We start from the raw sequence: 19,279 nt of genomic DNA on the forward strand, positions 1-19,279 counted from the left end.
GAGCTTTTTCCGTTTATTACATAGACCAATTAAATTCAAGGACAAAAAGAAATAGACAAAATGGCCTTTTCTCTCAAGTATCCAGTAACCCCAACGAGAACACATGTGGTGCTGGCCAGCAACAGGGACTACGAGCAGGAAGCACCAGACAGTGGTGATCTAACACCCGCTACCACCCAAATGGTGGCGCTACAAAGTAGCAGGGTAGGTGGTGGTGAAATTCTCTCAGCTGGATGGAAACCATCCTGTTTCCATGGCAATATTAGTAAGCTGTCCAGTCCACACCTCCCTCTTTTCAGCAGGGCAACATTGTGCTTATTACTTTTCAGGAGTCAGCTAGGGCAAAATGGACAGGGCTAGTCATCCTCTTCCTCATCCTCGCTGATATTATACGCCCTGGCAGCACTTGCTCGGGGGGATGAGGGGGGCGATGATTTTGTGAAAAAGGGTAGACGGAAGGAGGGGGATGGAGACCGCTCTCTTGTAGGGCTGCTGTCAGGACTCTGGCGTGGGCTGATTGCCTGCAGCATGCGACCTTTCCCTTCCTTCAACATATGCTTCTGTAGACAGAATGAATGAAACATTACATCAAAATGGGGAAGTAGGGTGGAAGGAGCATTGAACATTGAAAACATGGTACACAAACACTGAGTAAGAAAATTGATGTACATATGCTGAACAACATAGAAAGGGCTCAGTCACATTAGAGAGAAAAAAAAAATCTTACCAGTGCTCCTTCTGGACCAAACATCTGCAGGAAGTTACCAATAAACTCTCGCGATTTTTCTTCCCACTTCTGGATCAAGTCAATGCTCTTCTCTTCTACCTTCTGAACGAACTCTTTGGAACGCTCTTCCACATCCTTCACTTTCTTCTTGACTTTGTCAACCCGCTCCTGTAGATGATATTTTTTCTCCTGACAAATGAGAAGAGTAGGAGGAAAATGAGAGTAGGGTAGTCTTGATGGTTGAAGAGTGGACACAAATTACATGAAATTATGCATAAATCATCAAATACATGTCCACACTCACTCTGTTCTACAAACTACATTTAACATGCTGCCCCAAGTACTTTACATGAATAGTCCCAATAAATTTCTCAAAGATGCACCTGCAGTGTAGGTGACAACTTAGGGTTATATCAAATGACACCAGGATTCTTAATTTAAAAAAATTAAACTCGTGGATAAGTCAGGACTTGATTTTACTATAGAATTTCTGGTATTTTATAATGTCGTCGTATAAGTTGAATGCGGAAAACTCACGCTATTGGTCCAAGAGATTATGATATGCTAATGTTCACCTGAGAGAGTAACCACGGAGCACACTGCCTTTCTTTTTTTTTCTATGTATTGTGCCTAAGTGACCACACGGTAATACCCGAACTATTCCGAAGCAACATTTGCAGCGATTTGTGTTTTCTGTATCTCATACCCTCATAAACCTTTATCATAAGAGATTCTCTTATCTACAATGGAGTGTTCGATCAGAATAAAATAAGAAGCTGGTTTTAAATTAAACGTTGTTAAAGTAGCAATAGAAATTGGTAACTGCACTGCTGCAACAAAATTCAAACCATCTGAGAAACTGGTGCGAGATTGGAGGAGGCAAGATGTAAAAAAATAAATAAATAAAATAAAATAATTGTCGCATTTTTGAATGGGCGTATAAGTCAGGGTCTGATTTTATGATCGATTTTTTGGGTTTCAAGACCCGACTTATATGCGAGTATATACGGTATTCCTAGTGAGCATACACAGTTCAAAGTGTGAACTGGGAACCACACACATACCTCCTTTAACACTAGAATTACCAGAGTCTACGAAAAAACTCGTAGATCCGGCCCACCTTAAAACTGTTCTCACCTCTCCGCCAGCGTCTTTTTTCTTCTAAATGTGCCTATTAAGACGAACAGCAAGCAGCCAGCTATTCCATCCCCCACTGTTGCAGAACATTCACTAAAAGTTTTCCCAGCTCATGCCTTGTTTGATTATCTGGGAGTAAGTGAACTGCTGGAGTTTTAGAGTGGAAATAATAGATCGTTATTTGGAACACATGCATTTCATGTGTGTTCCGTTTCTACAGTAATCTGTGTAAACATATTTTTAAAACAGAAACGTTTTTCATATTTTAGTAGTAAATGACAAAATGTAGGCATAAACTATATAATGTATGAAGCCTGAAGTCCAAAGATCAAGTAAACACTTTCACAAAAGGTTCAAGGAAGAGACAACAGCTTCAGTGGCATCGCAGTAAGATTTGCTGACTTGTAATCAAGAGTCCCCGGTCCGATCCCCACTCACTCCTATATTTGCCGTTTTCAGTAGCGAGCTGCTCTTTTTGTTAATATTATACAGTACACACATTTTGTTTGTGTGTGTAACACACGGTGTGCATTTACAGGACTTGTAAAAGTTAAATTTTTTTTTATTTTTTTTTTTTAAACTTTTATTCTCTCTAAATCACAATCACGATTCATACTACCGCTCCCCCTACCCAGGGATCTGACGCTGTTATTTTTTATTTGAAACGGAATAACTGGAGATGTGAGTGGTGTTTTGAGACAATGGAACTGGACATTCTCTCATCTGGAGGGATTAAAGCTGACACACGAACGCTGGCCAATCTGCCTTCTTCGTATCTCACCATCACTTGATTTTTTTTTATTCAGTTTTATTGAGTGTTCCTGCTCATGCTGAATTAGTATGCACCTTATGGTGTATGATGTCAAAAAAAAAAAAAAAAAAAACACAGACGTAGGTATATATGATATTTGGAATTATTAGTTTTATGACCTGTATAGTACATTTCGGAAAAGTTTGTGGCACGGATGCAACATTATTCATATTCATTCGCATAACATCTTGCTGTTTGTAATCAGTGACTGCGTGTTTTTTTTCCCCCGATCTTGCCAGTCCCCACATGTTGCTGTATGCCTTTTCTTTTGTACTCCAGGACATGCAGAGGATAGAATAGTACAGAGCAGTAACTTCAGTGCTATATGCAATCATCAGATTCAAATGTTAACTGTTCACACACACGCAAGGATCGTCTTTCCTACATTTACAACGTGTGTACCTGTTACAATGTACTGTACACGCTTCTTTCTATGCTGTGGTTTCTATTACACACCTGAAAGAAAGAGACAATATATGTGAAAACATCATCGCACTAATGCAATATTATTTGAAAACGAACAGCGTCAGATCGGGTGTGGATTTATGCTGTCGGCTATTACTGAAAGAAAAAAAAAGATCAACATGTGCGTTGATCCTGCAGCACTGAATAAGCTCACGCGCTCTAAGATCCCTCCCCCATACCCCCCTCCAATTCAACTCTAAGTAACAGCGCAAGTACAGAAGCAAACCAAGTGTGATCAAGAGTGTCCGGTTCGATCCCCACTTACTCCTATATTTGCTGTTTTCAGTAGTAAGCTGCTCTTTTTGTTAATATTATACAGTACACACATACACTTGGTTTGCGTCTGTACTTGTGCTGTTACTTAGAGAGTCAGATTCGGGGGGTGGGAGATGTTAGAGCGCGGGAGCTTATTCAGTGCTGCAGGATCAACGCACATGTTGAGCTTTTATTTCTTTCAGTACATGTGCCTTCCCTGTTTATTTATATACTAGTAAGCCCGCGATTTGCCAGCAAATCGGATATCCAAGAATGGCAATCAGTTTCTGTTCCGTCTGATATCTGGATGGATGACATATCATGGAGGGTGGGTGTGTCTGGGGAAATGTCATTTAATTACATACACATATCTGAAGTAAAGCGGTCTCGTTTTGTGGAGACGTGATTCCGTTGCCTTTGCTGACACCGACTGCTGGCAGAGTGGAGCACAGCAAGTTTAGCCCTGCGCCCTGCGTCCATATCCGGTTTACGCCGTGTAGTTTGGACGTCTGGGGCTTCCGTACTGTAATACTGTAATGTGATTCACATATGCGCTGAATCCTCTCGTTTTTGTTTTCTCTGTGGCGGGCTCGTTGCAGTGCGGCAGTGCGAGTGCGCCTCGATGCGCCCTGCGTCCATATCCGGTTTACAACCTTCGGTTAGTAAGATGGATCTAGTGACTTTTCTGCCTGTCTGTCTCTCTATTACGCAGTGCTCTGTCTGTCTCTGTGTTATGGATCTTAAAAATAAGTTATAAGGACACTTGTTCATGTTAACTGCAATCTCGATTGTTAAAAAATATTTTAAAAGGAGCATCCCACATGAAAATGTAACGATGTCATTAATTGACAGTGCATACCAATTTATAAATTTTATGTCCGTTTGAGGTTAAAAAGAAAGAAAAAAAAAACACACTTTCTCCTCAAACGGGAATCGAACTCAGGTCTCTGAGGGACGGTAAGCCTACTGCGCTCTGAGACAGCAAATCTTACCGCTATGCCGCGGAAGCTGTTGTATTGTTCTTGAACCTTTTGTGAAAGTGTTTATATGATGTTTGGACTTCATGCTTCATACATTCTATAGTTTATGCCTACATTTTGTAACATTTATTACTAAAATATGAAAAAAATTCTGTTTTAACAATGTGTTTACATAGATTACTGTAGAAACGGAACACACATGAAAGGCGTGTGTTCCAAATAACAATCTATTATTTCCACTCTAAAACTCCACTTCTCTCCCAGGTAATCAATCAAGGCATGAGCTGGGAGATGCTCTTGCACGTTCTAAGTCGGTGGGGGGATGGAATAGCTGGCTGCTTGCAGCTTGTTTTTATTGGCACATTTAGAGGACAAAGGACGCTGGCGGAGAGGTGCGAATGGTTTTAAGGTGGGAAAGATCTACGAGTTTTTTCGTAGACTCTGGTAATTCTAGTGTTAAATAAGTCATGCATATACACCAAACACTTCTTCCAAGACCTGTCAACAAATACACACATTGCTATTCTACTGCCAACCACATGCTCACACGCCACCAGCGCACCTTACTATTTCACATTCAACTACATGCAGCACATGTACTCTCACTGTGGTGCCCCAAAATGGGGTCCTCTACTCACATTGATGAAACTGACGTTGAGCTCCTTGGCTGTGTAGCCCCTCTGAAGGTTCCGACGCACGTAAACATCATAGTCCCGTACTATGCGGGTAATGATATCGGAGGTAGAAATGCCCTCAGTGCGCTGCGTAGGAGCAAACATCCCTAAAAGAAATTAATACATCAGTCCTCTCTCTGATTTCAGGTTAATAAAGGAAATCTAAAGAACCCACAGCCCCAACACACCTGCCTCTTTAATGTGTTTGTAGACATCATCACTTCCTGCTGAGGAGTATGGAATATCATCATGGGCTACAAAGTCAATCTGCAAAAAATACATTATGGAAAAAATGCTTTGTACTGACATGCTGCAGTGCAGCACGGGTCTCAGTGTATGCACTCACCCGATGCTTGGCAAGAAACTCTGGCGTGAGAGTCCAGGGTGCATTGCGAACAATCTCATCCACATAGCGGCAATGGCTCACAGCATCATATCTCTCGTCCTCACTCATAACCGTGAACCCCTTGAATTTGTGTGTCAGATCATCATTGCATACTGTGTGAGAACAAGATATGTAACAGGCTGCTGCAAACACAATGAGTGGATATATGCATTTCCCAGCTAGATACAGCTCACTCACCTCCCACTATCAAGTGGGTATTTGGAAAGAGATCTTTGGCCTGCATGAGAGCACGAGCGTGTCCAGAGTGAAAGAGGTCAAAGATTCCATCAGCATAAACCCGCACAGGCCGATGAGCTGCAATCAAAGGGGACAGTGAGCACAGAGCAAACCACTGGTATAGGGATTTTTGTGGTACGAGAGTTTAAATCATTTACTTACGTGGAGTTCCCTTCCGAGCCTCTTCTATTGAAACTCTGCAGTATGGCTGTGTGTGTGGAGTCTCAATCTCATCTGCAAATGGAGCTGGCTGGGACAGACCCTGAAAAACAGTAAACCATCATAGCAAGCAATACAGCACAATAAATCAGCAAATCCTAATTTATAAACACATTAATCAAGCAGCTTGGCTATTTTAAGACCTAGAGGAACCATCCACTTAAGTCATGGTTTAAATCAGTGAAAGGCAACCTTTCTCGAGTTGCGGCGAACTAAGTCCAAAAATTTTCTTTCGTGGCGCACCTGAGGGACTGCCCATAAATAAAGTCATGACGACACAATCTATGGACAATCGCCAATAAAAACAGTTAATTTTACAAGTTTGAAAGACATTTTATTAATAAAAGAATCAAAGGATAAATCTTAACTTTAATTAATGTGAACATTGAGATTGTTTTTCAGCATATATGAGATTGATGCGAGGATCAATTTTCGAAAGACAGACGCGCATTTCCTTGTCGATCATTTGAAGTCTCTCGCGTTTCTTAGACTTCATTTCCGTAAGTGTTGAAAAACCTTGCTCACAGAGATAAGAGCTTCCAAATGGTAAACTGGAAAAGGTCACTGAGTTTACAAAGTTTACTGTGTTGATCAGCGGTGTCAGAGCGAAAATAAGGTTAATTTTTCCATAGTAATACTCAGATGATTAAGTGGTGAGAGCTGCAGCTACAGCGATACTCTCTCGTCGGCAAGAGCCGAAATGTAGCGTTCGTATTTTCTCGTTCTATATTTGCTCCGCCTTCTTCTATCCGTATAGTGAGCGAGATCTTCTAACAACGAGACTTTTTAAGTCTCACGAGATGTGTTTTTGACACAGCTGGTGTTGATATTATGATGAATGATGAACAGCGAAAATTTTAACTTGCATTCAAAATAAATACATTCGTTTATTCAACAATCTGATTAACAGTTATCTGTTTTTTCAACATAAAATATATTTTTTTTAAACATTATCTTTTTAATCAACCAAAAGTTCAAAAACACTAGCAATTTTAAATATTTTACAAAAGTTTTTGCAGCGCCCCTAGTAAATTCCACGGCGCACCGGTTGCCCGACAGTGGTTTAAATAATGACTTCAAGTAAATTTTTCCAGACAGACCTTGGACAACCAATACATGTCAAGCCTTTTTATTTAACTCAAGCAATGACCCAAACTGTCAAAAGTTACAATTGAGGGTTACTGGCCCAGGTATTGGGGTTCTGTGGTTTGGGCTACATTAATAGGACCTGCGGCTACACCAATGTCAGGCTAGACGGTTCTGAATGATTCACAACTTCATTTTAAATATGCCAATTATTAAAAGTAGGTAAGCCAGTGATTTTGTCCACTGGTGTCATGTTCATCTTGCCTGCTGCATGGTTCCGCATTTTTTCCAATAAAGTTTGTGTCTGTTCCACATATGCGAACTTTCACAAAGCTTTGAGCTCAGCAGCTTGTTTTAAACTGCTCACCAACCACATTAAATTCTGCTCTACCATTTTAAATCATGATACTCTTTCATACATAATTATTGAACGTGTTGAATATCAGAGTGTTTCAAATATTCTTTAGGTCATACAAATGTTTTATGCTGAGCACATCAGTATTTAAGAGAAAAGTTCAGAACATATAGGAGGTCTTTCTATGTCACATCCAGCTGCAGTGAGGACAATGCCTTGATTAGCAAGCAAAAAAACTGCAAATTCTTTTATAGCTATACTGCTCTACTGGAGCAAGTCAACTTTGGACTCTAGACAATTCGTGGCACTTCCTGTAGTTATTTTAAACTATGCCTATGATTCTCTTGATGAGTAATTTATATCCATTTTGCAATGCTCACTTGTGAAATTTCTAATCAAAATGGATAAAATCACAATATGAACAAAACAGCATCTTTTACAAAATAAACATCCCAGTCCTTGTTGGGTATACCTTGGAAAAGCATCAGTTGTAATATCTATTTCTATAATTGTTGTTATTTACTGTGTAATTTAGTCAGAGGAACACCTGAATAACACAATATACCTACAAGATTGTTTGAGTAAATAATAATTTATGATTTATTTGAATTATTACACATGATATTGGTCATCAACTCAGCTTTTACAAATAAAAAAAAAGCTACTGGCAATAATTTATTAAGCTTGACTTCAAACTGGTTAATGAGAAAGAAGCAAATATTACAGAAATAAGTGCCTCATGGGCTAAGATCATTAGTTAACATGTGCATTTCTAACTAATTTTATATCTAGATATCCATACACTGTATTCACATGTAAAGAAAAACAAAACATCTTTTGGGCAATATTTATTTTTGCTGTTTGGATTCTGGTAGCTGTTTCCTGTCTAGTAGCAATCTCTCAGGTAGCTTTAAAAAAATGGTATATTTTTCACAGGAAAAAAACTACAACATCTGTAAACAAGTTCTGTCATACATTACACAAAGATAATAAAAAAAAAACATATAAACCTATTTTTAAACAAATTTAAAAATTCAAGTTTTGTCCAATATTACACAAAGGTAACAGAAAAAAATACAAATTGTTAAATTCTACTGGGGGAACAAGTTGTGTGACAGAAACACCAGTCTGTTCACAGCATCTGGATTCAGAGTAGCATGGTTATAACATTTCCTCCAATGCTTAATGCCCTCGCAGAAGGGCTGCTTGAGGCTAGGATGCACATGTACTTTTTTGCAAGTTTCCCCAATTTGGAGAAATGAACGTCTTGTGTATTCCATCACACAAGTGGGTTTACATCACTGTTATCCTTCTCTGAATTCCTATGTTTTTCTAAATAGCTGCCAAAAGACTTTTTTTTTCTTTTTTGCTCCCTTCCTTGTGTCATCACCTGCTCCAACTTTTGCAGTTATAGGGGTGGGATGGAATGGGGAGAGTAGGCAGGGACCTGTGCAAGTGTTTTAAATAATGAAAGAAAAAAATGTGCTCTCAAATTGAGGACCCCACACCAAGACGGCTTGCAAAGTAAAACACACCCAATAGGCATATGCTTCTAACAGAAATAAAACATATCCATTCAAATTATGTAATTTGTCCAAACTGATCAATAATTCATCTAAACTGAATTGTTTTATTTTTGCCTGACACCTACAGGGCTCCATACTAGATCAATTTCACTTAAAACTGCATTTGGAACCCAAATTACTCACCAATGGCAATAGGAAGCCTATGTCCAAAATAAGGAAGCTTCTTCCAATTGTTAATCCATATGACACTGACAACGTTAACCCCACTGTCTGTTATCATACAAACCATGCAGTCATCTCACAGCGACCATGATACCAGCACATATTTCAGACCTTGCGCAATGAATGTTGCCTGTGTGGTCTTCTGGGAAGTAGGATGTTTGCAAACAGTAGCTTATGCCAGGTTTCATCGATGAAGTGCACTGTCAAGGAGGGGTATGGCTCAGATGTATGGCTTGACTATAAATCCATTCTTGTGGCAAAGAATTAAACCTTCTGCAGTTTATGCCTCAAGAGTCTGGCGACATGAATCATACAATTTAGGCAGAGCTGAATTTATAGAGCTGATTTTTTGTGCAAAAATAACAACATACTGTAGGCTCAAGACTATAAGAAATCTTTGGGCTGTGAGACAGTTTATTGTCTGCCAGATATATAGAATGCACAGCATCACATGTCTACTTGAAGAGTGTTTCTGAATTCAATAGATTGATAATACTTATTTGTCCCCAAGGAGAAATTGTCCTGCATATCAGAAAAAATACTCTGAACAATGCAAGAATATATTCTTGCACTGTGTACACATTTACATTTCTGCCTTTAATGCTCCTCTCTAAGGCTCCTTAATTATTCACTACACTGCTTTGTACCATAATTTGAGTAATTCATCCTTATAAAAGCCCATAATATATGTTATATAATATCATCTTCATTAAAACATGATTAAATAACATTTCAGTCTTGTGCAAAGGCCAGGTGTTAAACTACTCTCCTTCTGAACAGATACAAGTTAGAAAATAATAGGTATTTTGATAGTGTAAAAATGTATAACCTTGCAGGTACTGATAGATATTAAGGGTAAAAGTCTTGTTGTATAAAATGTATTGAGTCATAAGTATGCAAAAGATGAAGATAGTCCATGAAAAAAAAAAAAAGTTACTAATGACTTTGCTCTGGTAGTAGTGTCCACCTCAAAATTAGCTTAAGGTATCTAATTTAATGCAGTCATAAACATAAGTGCTTAATAGTTCAAACACAGAATCAATAAGGCAATCTGAAACTATCAGGCCAGGATAGGTTAGGTTGGGCAGCATGCATTGGTAGAGTGCATTGCCACACCCACCACACAATGAAACAGCTCAGGATCCTGGTTGGCAACCCCCAAGGCAGACACTCAGTTCAGTCCCACCCACCAGGAAATGACCATCTAAGTCATTAAAGGCCTGAAACTGTCCATATCAATAATTTGACAAAGCAATAAAACAGGATAGGTGAAAAGCAGCACAAGTCTGGGCAAACCTCTTATGTAGGCAGAGCATCTTTTTTATGAGAACTCTGATACCCAACTGATGTTTCCCATTGCATTAGATACTTACTAGGGGGCTCCGCCCCCTGCTCGCTTCGCTCGCCAACCCCTGGTGTTGGGAAATGACAAAGAGCGTGATGTATGAATGAGATGTAGAATAGTGTGAAGGTGTAGATGATGCATATAGAAAGCAAACAATAAAGTGTGTGGCACAGTGTAAAGGTTTATTGGAAAAATTCTTTGTAAACGCCGTTTAAGTGTAAAAGGTAATTCCAGGTCAGAACTTGTAAGGTCAATGAAGATGGTCATTGTCGTGATCAGAGTCAACTTTGTCAGAGCTTAGAAAGAGTTGTGTGTCTCCAGGAAGTAATGCAATGACTTGGGTATTTATGTTTTACACATTAATATTTTTTGGACATAATATAGTGCGGTGTGTTAAAAGGGGCATTTGGTCTAATGAGATTGCTGTTCCAAATATCTCTGTAACTAAGTCGTCGCAGATAAAGGCTTGAGGAATTGTAATAATATCTGGGTGAAGTCTATCTATATTGGTGAGTGTACCATCTCCCAGTTGTAATAACCAATTGTTATGATCTGGATCTGGACATCGCATGTTTTGTACTAACTGTATCTTTTGAAAGCAATGCCAATTGTCTGCGTATTTTAAGGTGCACTGAACAATAGCTGAGCGCATGGCATGTGGAACAATAGCTAAGCACTGTCTAAAATCTCTTCCTAATAAAAGTACCTTTCATCGAAAGGGAATATTATTATTCATCAACGTTTGTAGAAGTTTATGAATGGTGTTGAGTAAGTGACTGGATGCCATTGTACATTCATCAATAATTAACAGTTTTGCAAGACGGATGTCACGTGCAGTGCTACTGTTCATGTTCATAGTGGATACCGATTTGTAGGATCTAATGCAGTTCATAAAGTTTTTACTTTCAGGTACATCGTTAGTTAGAAGCTTCTGTAGATATTCAGGATATGAATGTAAAGGAGGCAGTCTAATTTGACCCTTTTGATAACAACGTGTAAATGTATTACTTGTATTGCCAGTTGTTTCTTCAGGGAAGTTAAGTGAATGACAATGATTGCAAATGACATTCATTAATCCGAATGAATTTTCCTGAATAGTGGACTCATTATTGAACGCGTTGTCAGCTAAGTGGCGTAAGCGGTTAGCAGGTGTCTGTCGTTGATGTCCGTGACCTGTACGTTTTGCTTGTGCCGTTTGAGAGGCGCGTCGTTGTATGTCCAGTATTTGGGATGTGTTGTTTTGGAGCTGTAATCAATTTGCCTGTGCTGTGTGAGAAGCCCGTTGTAGTTTACGGCGTGCATTGTTTGTATTGAGCCTTGCCCGTTTTTGTATGTAGGTCAGTTGAGCTTTCTCTTTTTGGAGCCTTGCCTGCTTGTTTTCTGGCATCCCAGATGCGCGGTGTAGACGTCTGCGTTTATTTATTTTGTCCCTTCGCTGTCGTTTCTGTATGTCTGAGACGGGAGGTGTTTTGTTTTGAACCCGTGCCTGTATCGATGCAGCACTGTGAGACGCGCACTGCATGCGTCTACGTTCATGTTGTACCTGTGATCGTGAATTCATGACTTGTTTGTTCTTCAGCGTTAGATATATGGATAAGTAATAAGGAGGATCGCACTCACTGTTAATATGGAGCCTTTTCTGCGGTTGAACGGTTAATAGTGCCTCATTGTAATGAGATCCACCTATGCTGCATAGTGTGAATTGTGTTTGGTCCCGTTATCCGAGCCGTATCGTTTTGTACCCGTGATCGTGAATTCATGACTTGTTTGTTCTTCAGCGTGAGAAATATGGATAAGTAATAAGGAGGATCGCACTCACTGTTAATATGGAGCCTTTTCTGCGGTTGAACGGTTAATAGTGCCACATTGTAATGAGATCCACCTATGCTGCATAGTGTGAACGTGTTGAGATGTTTAATAGGGACGGTTCATTTAGAAATGGGGCTTTGTGTGTCATTTGTTATTTATGTTAGTGTGGTCGTGGGTCTGAATAGTCATTTTTGTGTACGTTTCGTGTGCTATGTCCGTAGTCTGTCCCGTTTTGTGTCCAATGGGTTTTAAGTGGTGCTCGCGGCTTCTTTTTTTTTGTGTGGTAGGGGCTTGTTGAATCCACCTCTTTGTGTGTGTCCCGTTTCGTGTGCAATGGGTTTTGTGCACAGCGCCGGCGTCTGACTCGTTTTTTCTGTGGTCTGACTCCTTTTTTCTGTGCGCGGTGCCTCATTTCTTATTTTAGGTTGCATTCCATCCGGTTCCCGTTGCTTGCGGGGGGGGGGGGGTGTGGGATCTGTGGGGCGCCTGCGCAGTACGTCTTTTGTGTCCACGGCCCATTGCCGGATGTCCCTGCGTCCATCCGGTTTATCATTCTCGGTTAGTAATGTGGATAGCTACGCTGGTGGAATTTTATAATCTGGCAAGTCATGCAAATGGTTAACCAACACCAGCATGACTCAACTGAGTCTGAAACAGGAAGCCACAAGTTCTTCTCAGGCCAGCCTTTAAACTGTGATAGAGATTTTCTCTTCATTTCAGGACACCGACTGTCTGACCCAGGCTCAAGACGTGGGGCCTCATGTATAAACGGTGCGTACGCACAGAAATGTTGCGTACAAACGTTTCCACACTCAAGTCGCGATGTATAAAACCTAAACTTGGGGTAAAGCCAGGCACTTTTCCACGGTACCTCATGCCCTGGAGAATGCAATTTCTCCACTCGGTTTTGCAGACTGGTGTCACCCAGCGTCAAAGCAGTGCTACTGTTCCTGAGTGGTCACCCTTTCTTTCTTAGATCCACATTCCTGACGCGGCTTTATAAATACACTGAAACTAACTGCATATTGTTTATTAGTGTAATGCATCTGATTGTAATTAACCTGCAGCAATATAATGGTCCAGGGAATAGCCATAGTATTCCAAATACCATAACTGCTTTAGCGTTGTTACTCTCAGTGCATCTTCTTCCTCTTTCAGCTGCTCCCGTTAAGGGTTGCCACAGCTGATCATCTTTTTCCATATTACTCTCACTGCACCACTCGGAGTATTTATATCACTGTATCTGAGTGGGGAATCATAGCAGCAGCTGATCGGAAAGAGAATTATCGGTATACAGCATGAAGCAGACGCTTTCCTGTACGGACTTCGCGGTTTGGAAAAAGTTTCATCCCAAGAACTATAAACGCACTAAATCAATCCATCAAGTGCTCCTTGTAGAACTGTTTTGACTTAGAAGTACAATCACTTCACTGTAAACTTGGGATACAGTTATAATATCGCACAACCTGTGCCACTTTATAAAGCGCGTATTTACATATGATGACAATATCATTTTTAAGATGAAATGCAGCAAAATAAGTTGATTATATTATACAGATAAAACTTTAACTTCATTTAAATAATCTGTATTGTTAATAATTAAACATGTGAGGACACGGTGCCGCAGCGCTAGCTAGTTCAGGGATTGTTCCTGCATTGAGTTGTATTCTTGCTGGTGCTGACGCGACACTGGAAGGATGGACGGATAGAATAATTAAACATGTACTACGAAGATATTTCAATGTTCCTTAAAAGTTTTGAAGAATCTGCATTCTAAGCTTACAGATGGCTTCACGTCTATTACAGAGCTGATTGTGTGGTGATTGGGCATTTGGAGAAAGAAAAGGACGGACAGGAATTGGAGGTTAGTACGTTTGAAAGAGACAGTACTGCTGCAATAAATTATTTCATCGAAGGTCGCGCATGGCGCAGCAAGCCTCTTGCGTGAGACATGAACAAGCACTGTGCCGTGTTCTCATGTTTAATAACATGCTTTAACTCCTATCATCATGAAAAGGATATCAAGTATACATCTCAGTATTTTAATTATTCAGAGAGCTGTAATATCACGAATGTAATGGATTCTGTGTCCTGTCAGAGAAAAAGAAAGCCCGTTTAAGAAGCAGGTAGTGATTCTCACACAGAGCACATAGAAGATCAAATACAGAACAAAGCATTTATGTGCTACTTTATTTACAATGGGATTTGAGAAACTAGTAAATTAAACGATTTTAAGATGAAGTTTATGATGTTCTACTTTAATGGTAAAATAAACTACGCGATTAAAGTGGAAATTTCGAGATTAAAGTTGACATTTCGTGCTTTTTTCCCCACTGTGTGCCTATTTTTTTTGTCTGTACCCTAATAAGCTTTCATATGACACTCAGATGGTGGGCTACGACTTGCCTTTTTACGGCGACTTTGCTTTGTGACTTCTTTTTTATTTCGGGCACTGTGCAACTTTGTGAACTTGAGCTTTCGAGTTTCTCCGACACTCTGTCACTTGATCAACTTCATTTTGTTGATTATACCACTGTTTAAACCAACAAATAGAACGTTTTTCCTTTGCCCCCATTTGGTATTCGCTGAAATTCTTATATTTTCCCCCGTGCTTTTCCCATTGTCTTTTCACATTGATTTGCATATTCAAAGAGGCGTAATTCTGGGAGGAGTTGGGGCGGGACAGAAGGCACGTGCACGTGCGTTACTTTTCACGCTGATCAGAATTTATGTAGCGGAAGAACGTGGAAGTTTGCGTACGTACAGATTCCTGCATCTGGATTTTTCTGTGCGTACGCACATTCCTGCTTTTGTGCTTACGCCATGTTATAGTGTGAGTTCTACACACGGCGTTATGCATGAGGCCCCTGGTCCCTTACCCAATTCAGACAAGTAGCAAGTTTAAAATATACATTAACTATTTTCCAGTTCTGAAGCCTTGCTTTATGGAAGATGACAATAAATTTTGTTTTACTTGGAGAACAGTTGTAAACTATGCCATCTCTGATGATGCATGCTATAAATGATTTATGATTATTATATGCTTAACCAGATGTTTTCACACTTCACAATGTAAGACATGTCAATTTGTTTCTCACATGTCCCTTCTTGTACTAATTACACACTGATCCAAGATAAAATACCAGCATATGCACTATGCAGCTGGAATATTATTGTGACAAAACAAAAGTGTTTCATCATGCCCAGATTGGGGGGTGGGAGTGAGGAAACCACATCAATTCTAATTCTTCTCAAATTAGTCTAGCACAAAACCCATCTGCTGTGATGGACAAGTATGCTAAGTGCAGATGACAATGACACTCTATGCCTCCAAGTTTTCCTCGTCAAGACATGTCTGCTAGGGTTAAAACCTATGAGACAACATACACAGTATTTATTTATCAGATCACAACTGTAACCACTCAATGTTAAGCTAGTCTAGAGTTCACTTTGCTTAAATCTGTAAACATTACTTTTTACAATGTTTCTACTCAGCTACTTACACCCACAAGTCAGATAAACTCAAGAAACTGAAATCCATGCAAAAGTCCTGACTACAATTTAGATTAGAAAATCTAAACAGAATCTTCCGGAAAGCCAATACAGTACTTACAAATAACTCAACAACAATTGTCAAAATATGCCACAGCTTAGGAGAAATCGTAAAAAGGAATAGGGTCAAATAAAAGCATCAAAACAAATTGAACAATTAACCAAGTATCTAGCACCATCAAAAGTGCTATATATCTATATCTATCTATCTATAAAAAAAGTCAATGTATGTTCCAGCATCACGTCCGAACGGCTAGAGCGATTTTCACGAAACCTGGTACATAGGTTTCTCAATAGTCAACTAAAAATACTGTAGGGTGAAATCAGGCCTAACCCACCCCCTTCTTGGTAGGGTGGGGATGATCTTGCGGTCTTGTATGCATGTTATCATTCAGTTAAGACTCGGAACGACCACCAGAGGGCAAACTGGAGGTGACTGCCAGCATTCTTTATGTTTGAGCACACCGCGCCCCTGTTGCTTTTGAAATTTAATAGAGTTCTACGCGTGTAAGCGTGTGTGTCTGTCCGGCCTGGAAGTGAGACATAGAGTCAGGGTGAGGGCTCCAACTCCGAGAATGCGCAAGCGAGGCCAGCACACCAGGAAAAAGGAAACATCCTAAGAAAGACAGTCGCTTAGCTGCTAATGCATAAACGATGCGAGCACGTCTGCAACATGAATCCTCATAGCAGAGAGATTCCCACAATAGTTCTGACGATGTCAATACTTTGTAGGATCCCGTGCTGGCTCACACAGTTAGTATATAGCAGGTGACTGCCAGCATTCTTTATGTTTGAACGCTACCACGCCCCTGTTGCTTTTGAAATTAAATACTGTAGAGTTGGCCGGTTCCGAGTGTCAACTGGATGATAACATACATACAAGACCGCAAGACAAGGACATTAGTGAGTCTTTATTGTTTGTTAATTTATTTTTAAAGTTGTGTTTTTTATTTTTATTATGTTTTTCGCAAACATAATTAAAAAAAAAACACTATTTTCCTCCCGGGCAACGCTGGGTATTTCAGCTAGTATACAATAAAAAAAAAAAAAGAACTAATGCAATCAAGCACTACAGTGCCTAATTAAATAATTATTTCAAAATTTAAACATGAATCTGCCAATTCAATCCACATGTCTACAAACTGGAAACAGGGTGAGCCCTGGTTGAAAATGAGCTATTGTCTTCCACTATTTAAGTGATATTTGAAATAAATAATCCTTGTACAATTAAAATGCTTTTCTTTTCACTTGGCATCAATTCAGTGTCACACGTTTCCTCACTAGAATACTTCACGTTTGTCACTATTCTAGTTATAAGGCTTGAGAGTCAACCCTTTGTAGTGTCCCTGTAGTCCCCTGTTTCCCTCACCACAGTGCAGCGAGGTATTTTGACAGGAGCAGAGCCTTCTTCGGTGTCCCCATTTGACCCCTCCTTTCTCCTCTTCCTCGATGATAACTTGTTTGAACTTAAAGCCTCCATTTGTAAAACACCTGAGGAAAAAAAAAAAAAAGACAATAATGAAAAAATAAAAATATAATTACATCCTGCAGGACTAATTCAATTTTTTGGGGGGTATGGTTCCTTTTAAACACAAAGTTACATACTCACTGGACCAATTGAGGCTCATTATAAAACCCTTTGCAGAACAGAATACAACACCTACTTCCAATATAAATATCCTGGCAGTGCCTCCCTTTCTAAATTTAAAGCATACTCAGCGTGAAATTATAGAATAAAGGACAAAGGATGGGTCAAAATCCATTCTTTATATTATTATAGGACAGATTTGCAAACTGTGCTCTTTCCACAGAGTATAGAAATATTGGTCATTTATACATGTATTTTCCTGATGAAATTTTGCATTATTAGTATACTTTTCAATTCACAAAACAGCACTGTCTGTAATTATGTTCCAGCATGAGATAGACAGACGGATATACTTGTCACCAAAGGGAAATTTAAACTATACAGAAGCTCAAGAAGATAAAAAAATATATATCACACATGCACACGTGTATATATAGTGGAATGCACCCTTGCTTAAAATGTCTGTTACGGTGAATAGTTAAGTGAGCAGAATATGAACTGATCACCAAAAGGATAAAGATAGAAGACACATTTCTTTTATGAAAAAAGTAGCACCATGCAAAAGTTTGGGCACCCCAAGATATTTCAGGTCTCAGATTTCTTCCAGGTCACAGCCTTTATTAGCTCATTTGGGCTACAGCTTGTTCACAGTTATCATTAGGAAACCTGCGGTGATGCAAAATAGTTTATATTCTCAAACCATGTCCCATCAGTCAGCAGCCATAGGATCCTCTAAGTAGCTGCCAAGCACTCTGAAAAATAAATTAATTGATTCTCACAAAGCAGGATAAAGCTATAAGAAGATAGCAAAGCGTTTTCAGGTAGCTGTTCCCTCAGTTCATAATGTTAAGAAACTGCAGTTAACAATAATGGTGGAGGTCAAGTTTATGTCTTGAAGACCAAGAAACCTTTCTGAAAGAACTCCTCACTGAATTGATAGAAAGGCAAATGAAAAAAACCCATTTGACTGCAAAAGACCTTCAGAAAGATTTAGCACACTCTGGAATGGTAGGGTTCTGTTCTACTGTGCAGCGACACCTGAATAAATATGCCCTTCATGGTACAGTCAGCAAAAGAAAATCTTTACTGTTTACTGGCCACAAAATTCAACATCTGATGCATTTTGGAAACAAGTTCTGTGAACTGATGAAGTCAAAATAGAACTTTCTAGTCACAATGTACAAAGGTATTTTTGGAGAAAAAAGGGTGTAGAATTCCAGGAACACAATTAATTATTAAGCATGAGGGTGGATCAATCATGCATTGGGCTTGTGGTGCAGCCAGTGGTACAGGGAACATGTCATTGGTAGAGGAAAGAATGGATTCAAATAAACACCAGCAAATTCTGGAAGCGAACATTATACCATCTGTAAAAAAGTTGAAGTTAAAAAGAGGATGGGTCCTACAACAAGATAATGATCTGAAATACGCCTCACAATCTATAACGGAATCAATGGAATACCTCAAGAGGCGCAAGGTGACAGTTTTGCCATGGCCCTCACAGTCCCCTAACCTAAACATCATTGAAAAGCTGTGGATAGAGCTCAAAAGAGCAGTGCATGCAAGACAGCCCAAGAATCTTGCAGAGGCAAAAATTCCCCAGGTAAGAACTGAAAGAAGTAAGAACTTAGCTGGCTACAAAAATTGTTTAAAAGCTGTGATAGTAAACTCCCCTTTCGGCAAGTTTTCTAAGTACTGACAATGTCAGGTGGCCAAATTTTTGCTTCAGGCCCTTTTAATTTTTTTGGTATTTTTGTACCTGTGAATGATGGGAAAAAATTAAATCTTGCATAAAATGCTGATAAGAAACGTGTCAACTCTATCTTTATGCCTTTTGGTGATCAGTTCATCTTCTGCTGACTTAACCATTCACAGTAACAGACATTTTAAGCAAGGGTGCCTAAAT

General features: G+C 39.5%; 2 protein-coding genes and 1 long non-coding RNA gene across 3 annotated transcripts in view; all 3 read right to left on the reverse strand.

Annotated features, from left to right (window-relative positions):
* Positions 1 to 19,279, reverse strand: part of LOC114646655 (choline-phosphate cytidylyltransferase A-like) — a 21,834-nt gene continuing 2,555 nt past the window's right edge. The window contains exons 2-9 of the mRNA XM_028794941.2: positions 17,155 to 17,276; positions 5,834 to 5,933; positions 5,633 to 5,749; positions 5,396 to 5,547; positions 5,238 to 5,316; positions 5,014 to 5,156; positions 728 to 916; positions 1 to 560 (exon numbers count right to left, since the gene is read on the reverse strand). Coding sequence (XP_028650774.1) covers positions 357 to 560; positions 728 to 916; positions 5,014 to 5,156; positions 5,238 to 5,316; positions 5,396 to 5,547; positions 5,633 to 5,749; positions 5,834 to 5,933; positions 17,155 to 17,276 — 1,106 coding nt within the window. The 3' untranslated portion in view covers positions 1 to 356. The remainder of the gene's footprint in view (positions 561 to 727; positions 917 to 5,013; positions 5,157 to 5,237; positions 5,317 to 5,395; positions 5,548 to 5,632; positions 5,750 to 5,833; positions 5,934 to 17,154; positions 17,277 to 19,279) is intronic.
* Positions 8,659 to 13,845, reverse strand: LOC127526513 (uncharacterized). Its single transcript, XR_007934015.1, has 2 exons — positions 12,813 to 13,845; positions 8,659 to 10,459 (listed from the first exon to the last, which is right to left on the reverse strand). It is a non-coding gene; the product is annotated as an uncharacterized LOC127526513 (long non-coding RNA).
* Positions 17,184 to 19,279, reverse strand: part of dynlt2b (dynein light chain Tctex-type 2B) — a 13,232-nt gene continuing 11,136 nt past the window's right edge. The window contains exon 6 of the mRNA XM_051922078.1: positions 17,184 to 17,276. The gene's annotated coding sequence lies outside the window, so the exon portion shown is untranslated. The remainder of the gene's footprint in view (positions 17,277 to 19,279) is intronic.

The sequence above is a fragment of the Erpetoichthys calabaricus genome, chromosome 2 (assembly GCF_900747795.2).
Source record: "Erpetoichthys calabaricus chromosome 2, fErpCal1.3, whole genome shotgun sequence".
Lineage (NCBI taxonomy): Eukaryota > Metazoa > Chordata > Cladistia > Polypteriformes > Polypteridae > Erpetoichthys > Erpetoichthys calabaricus.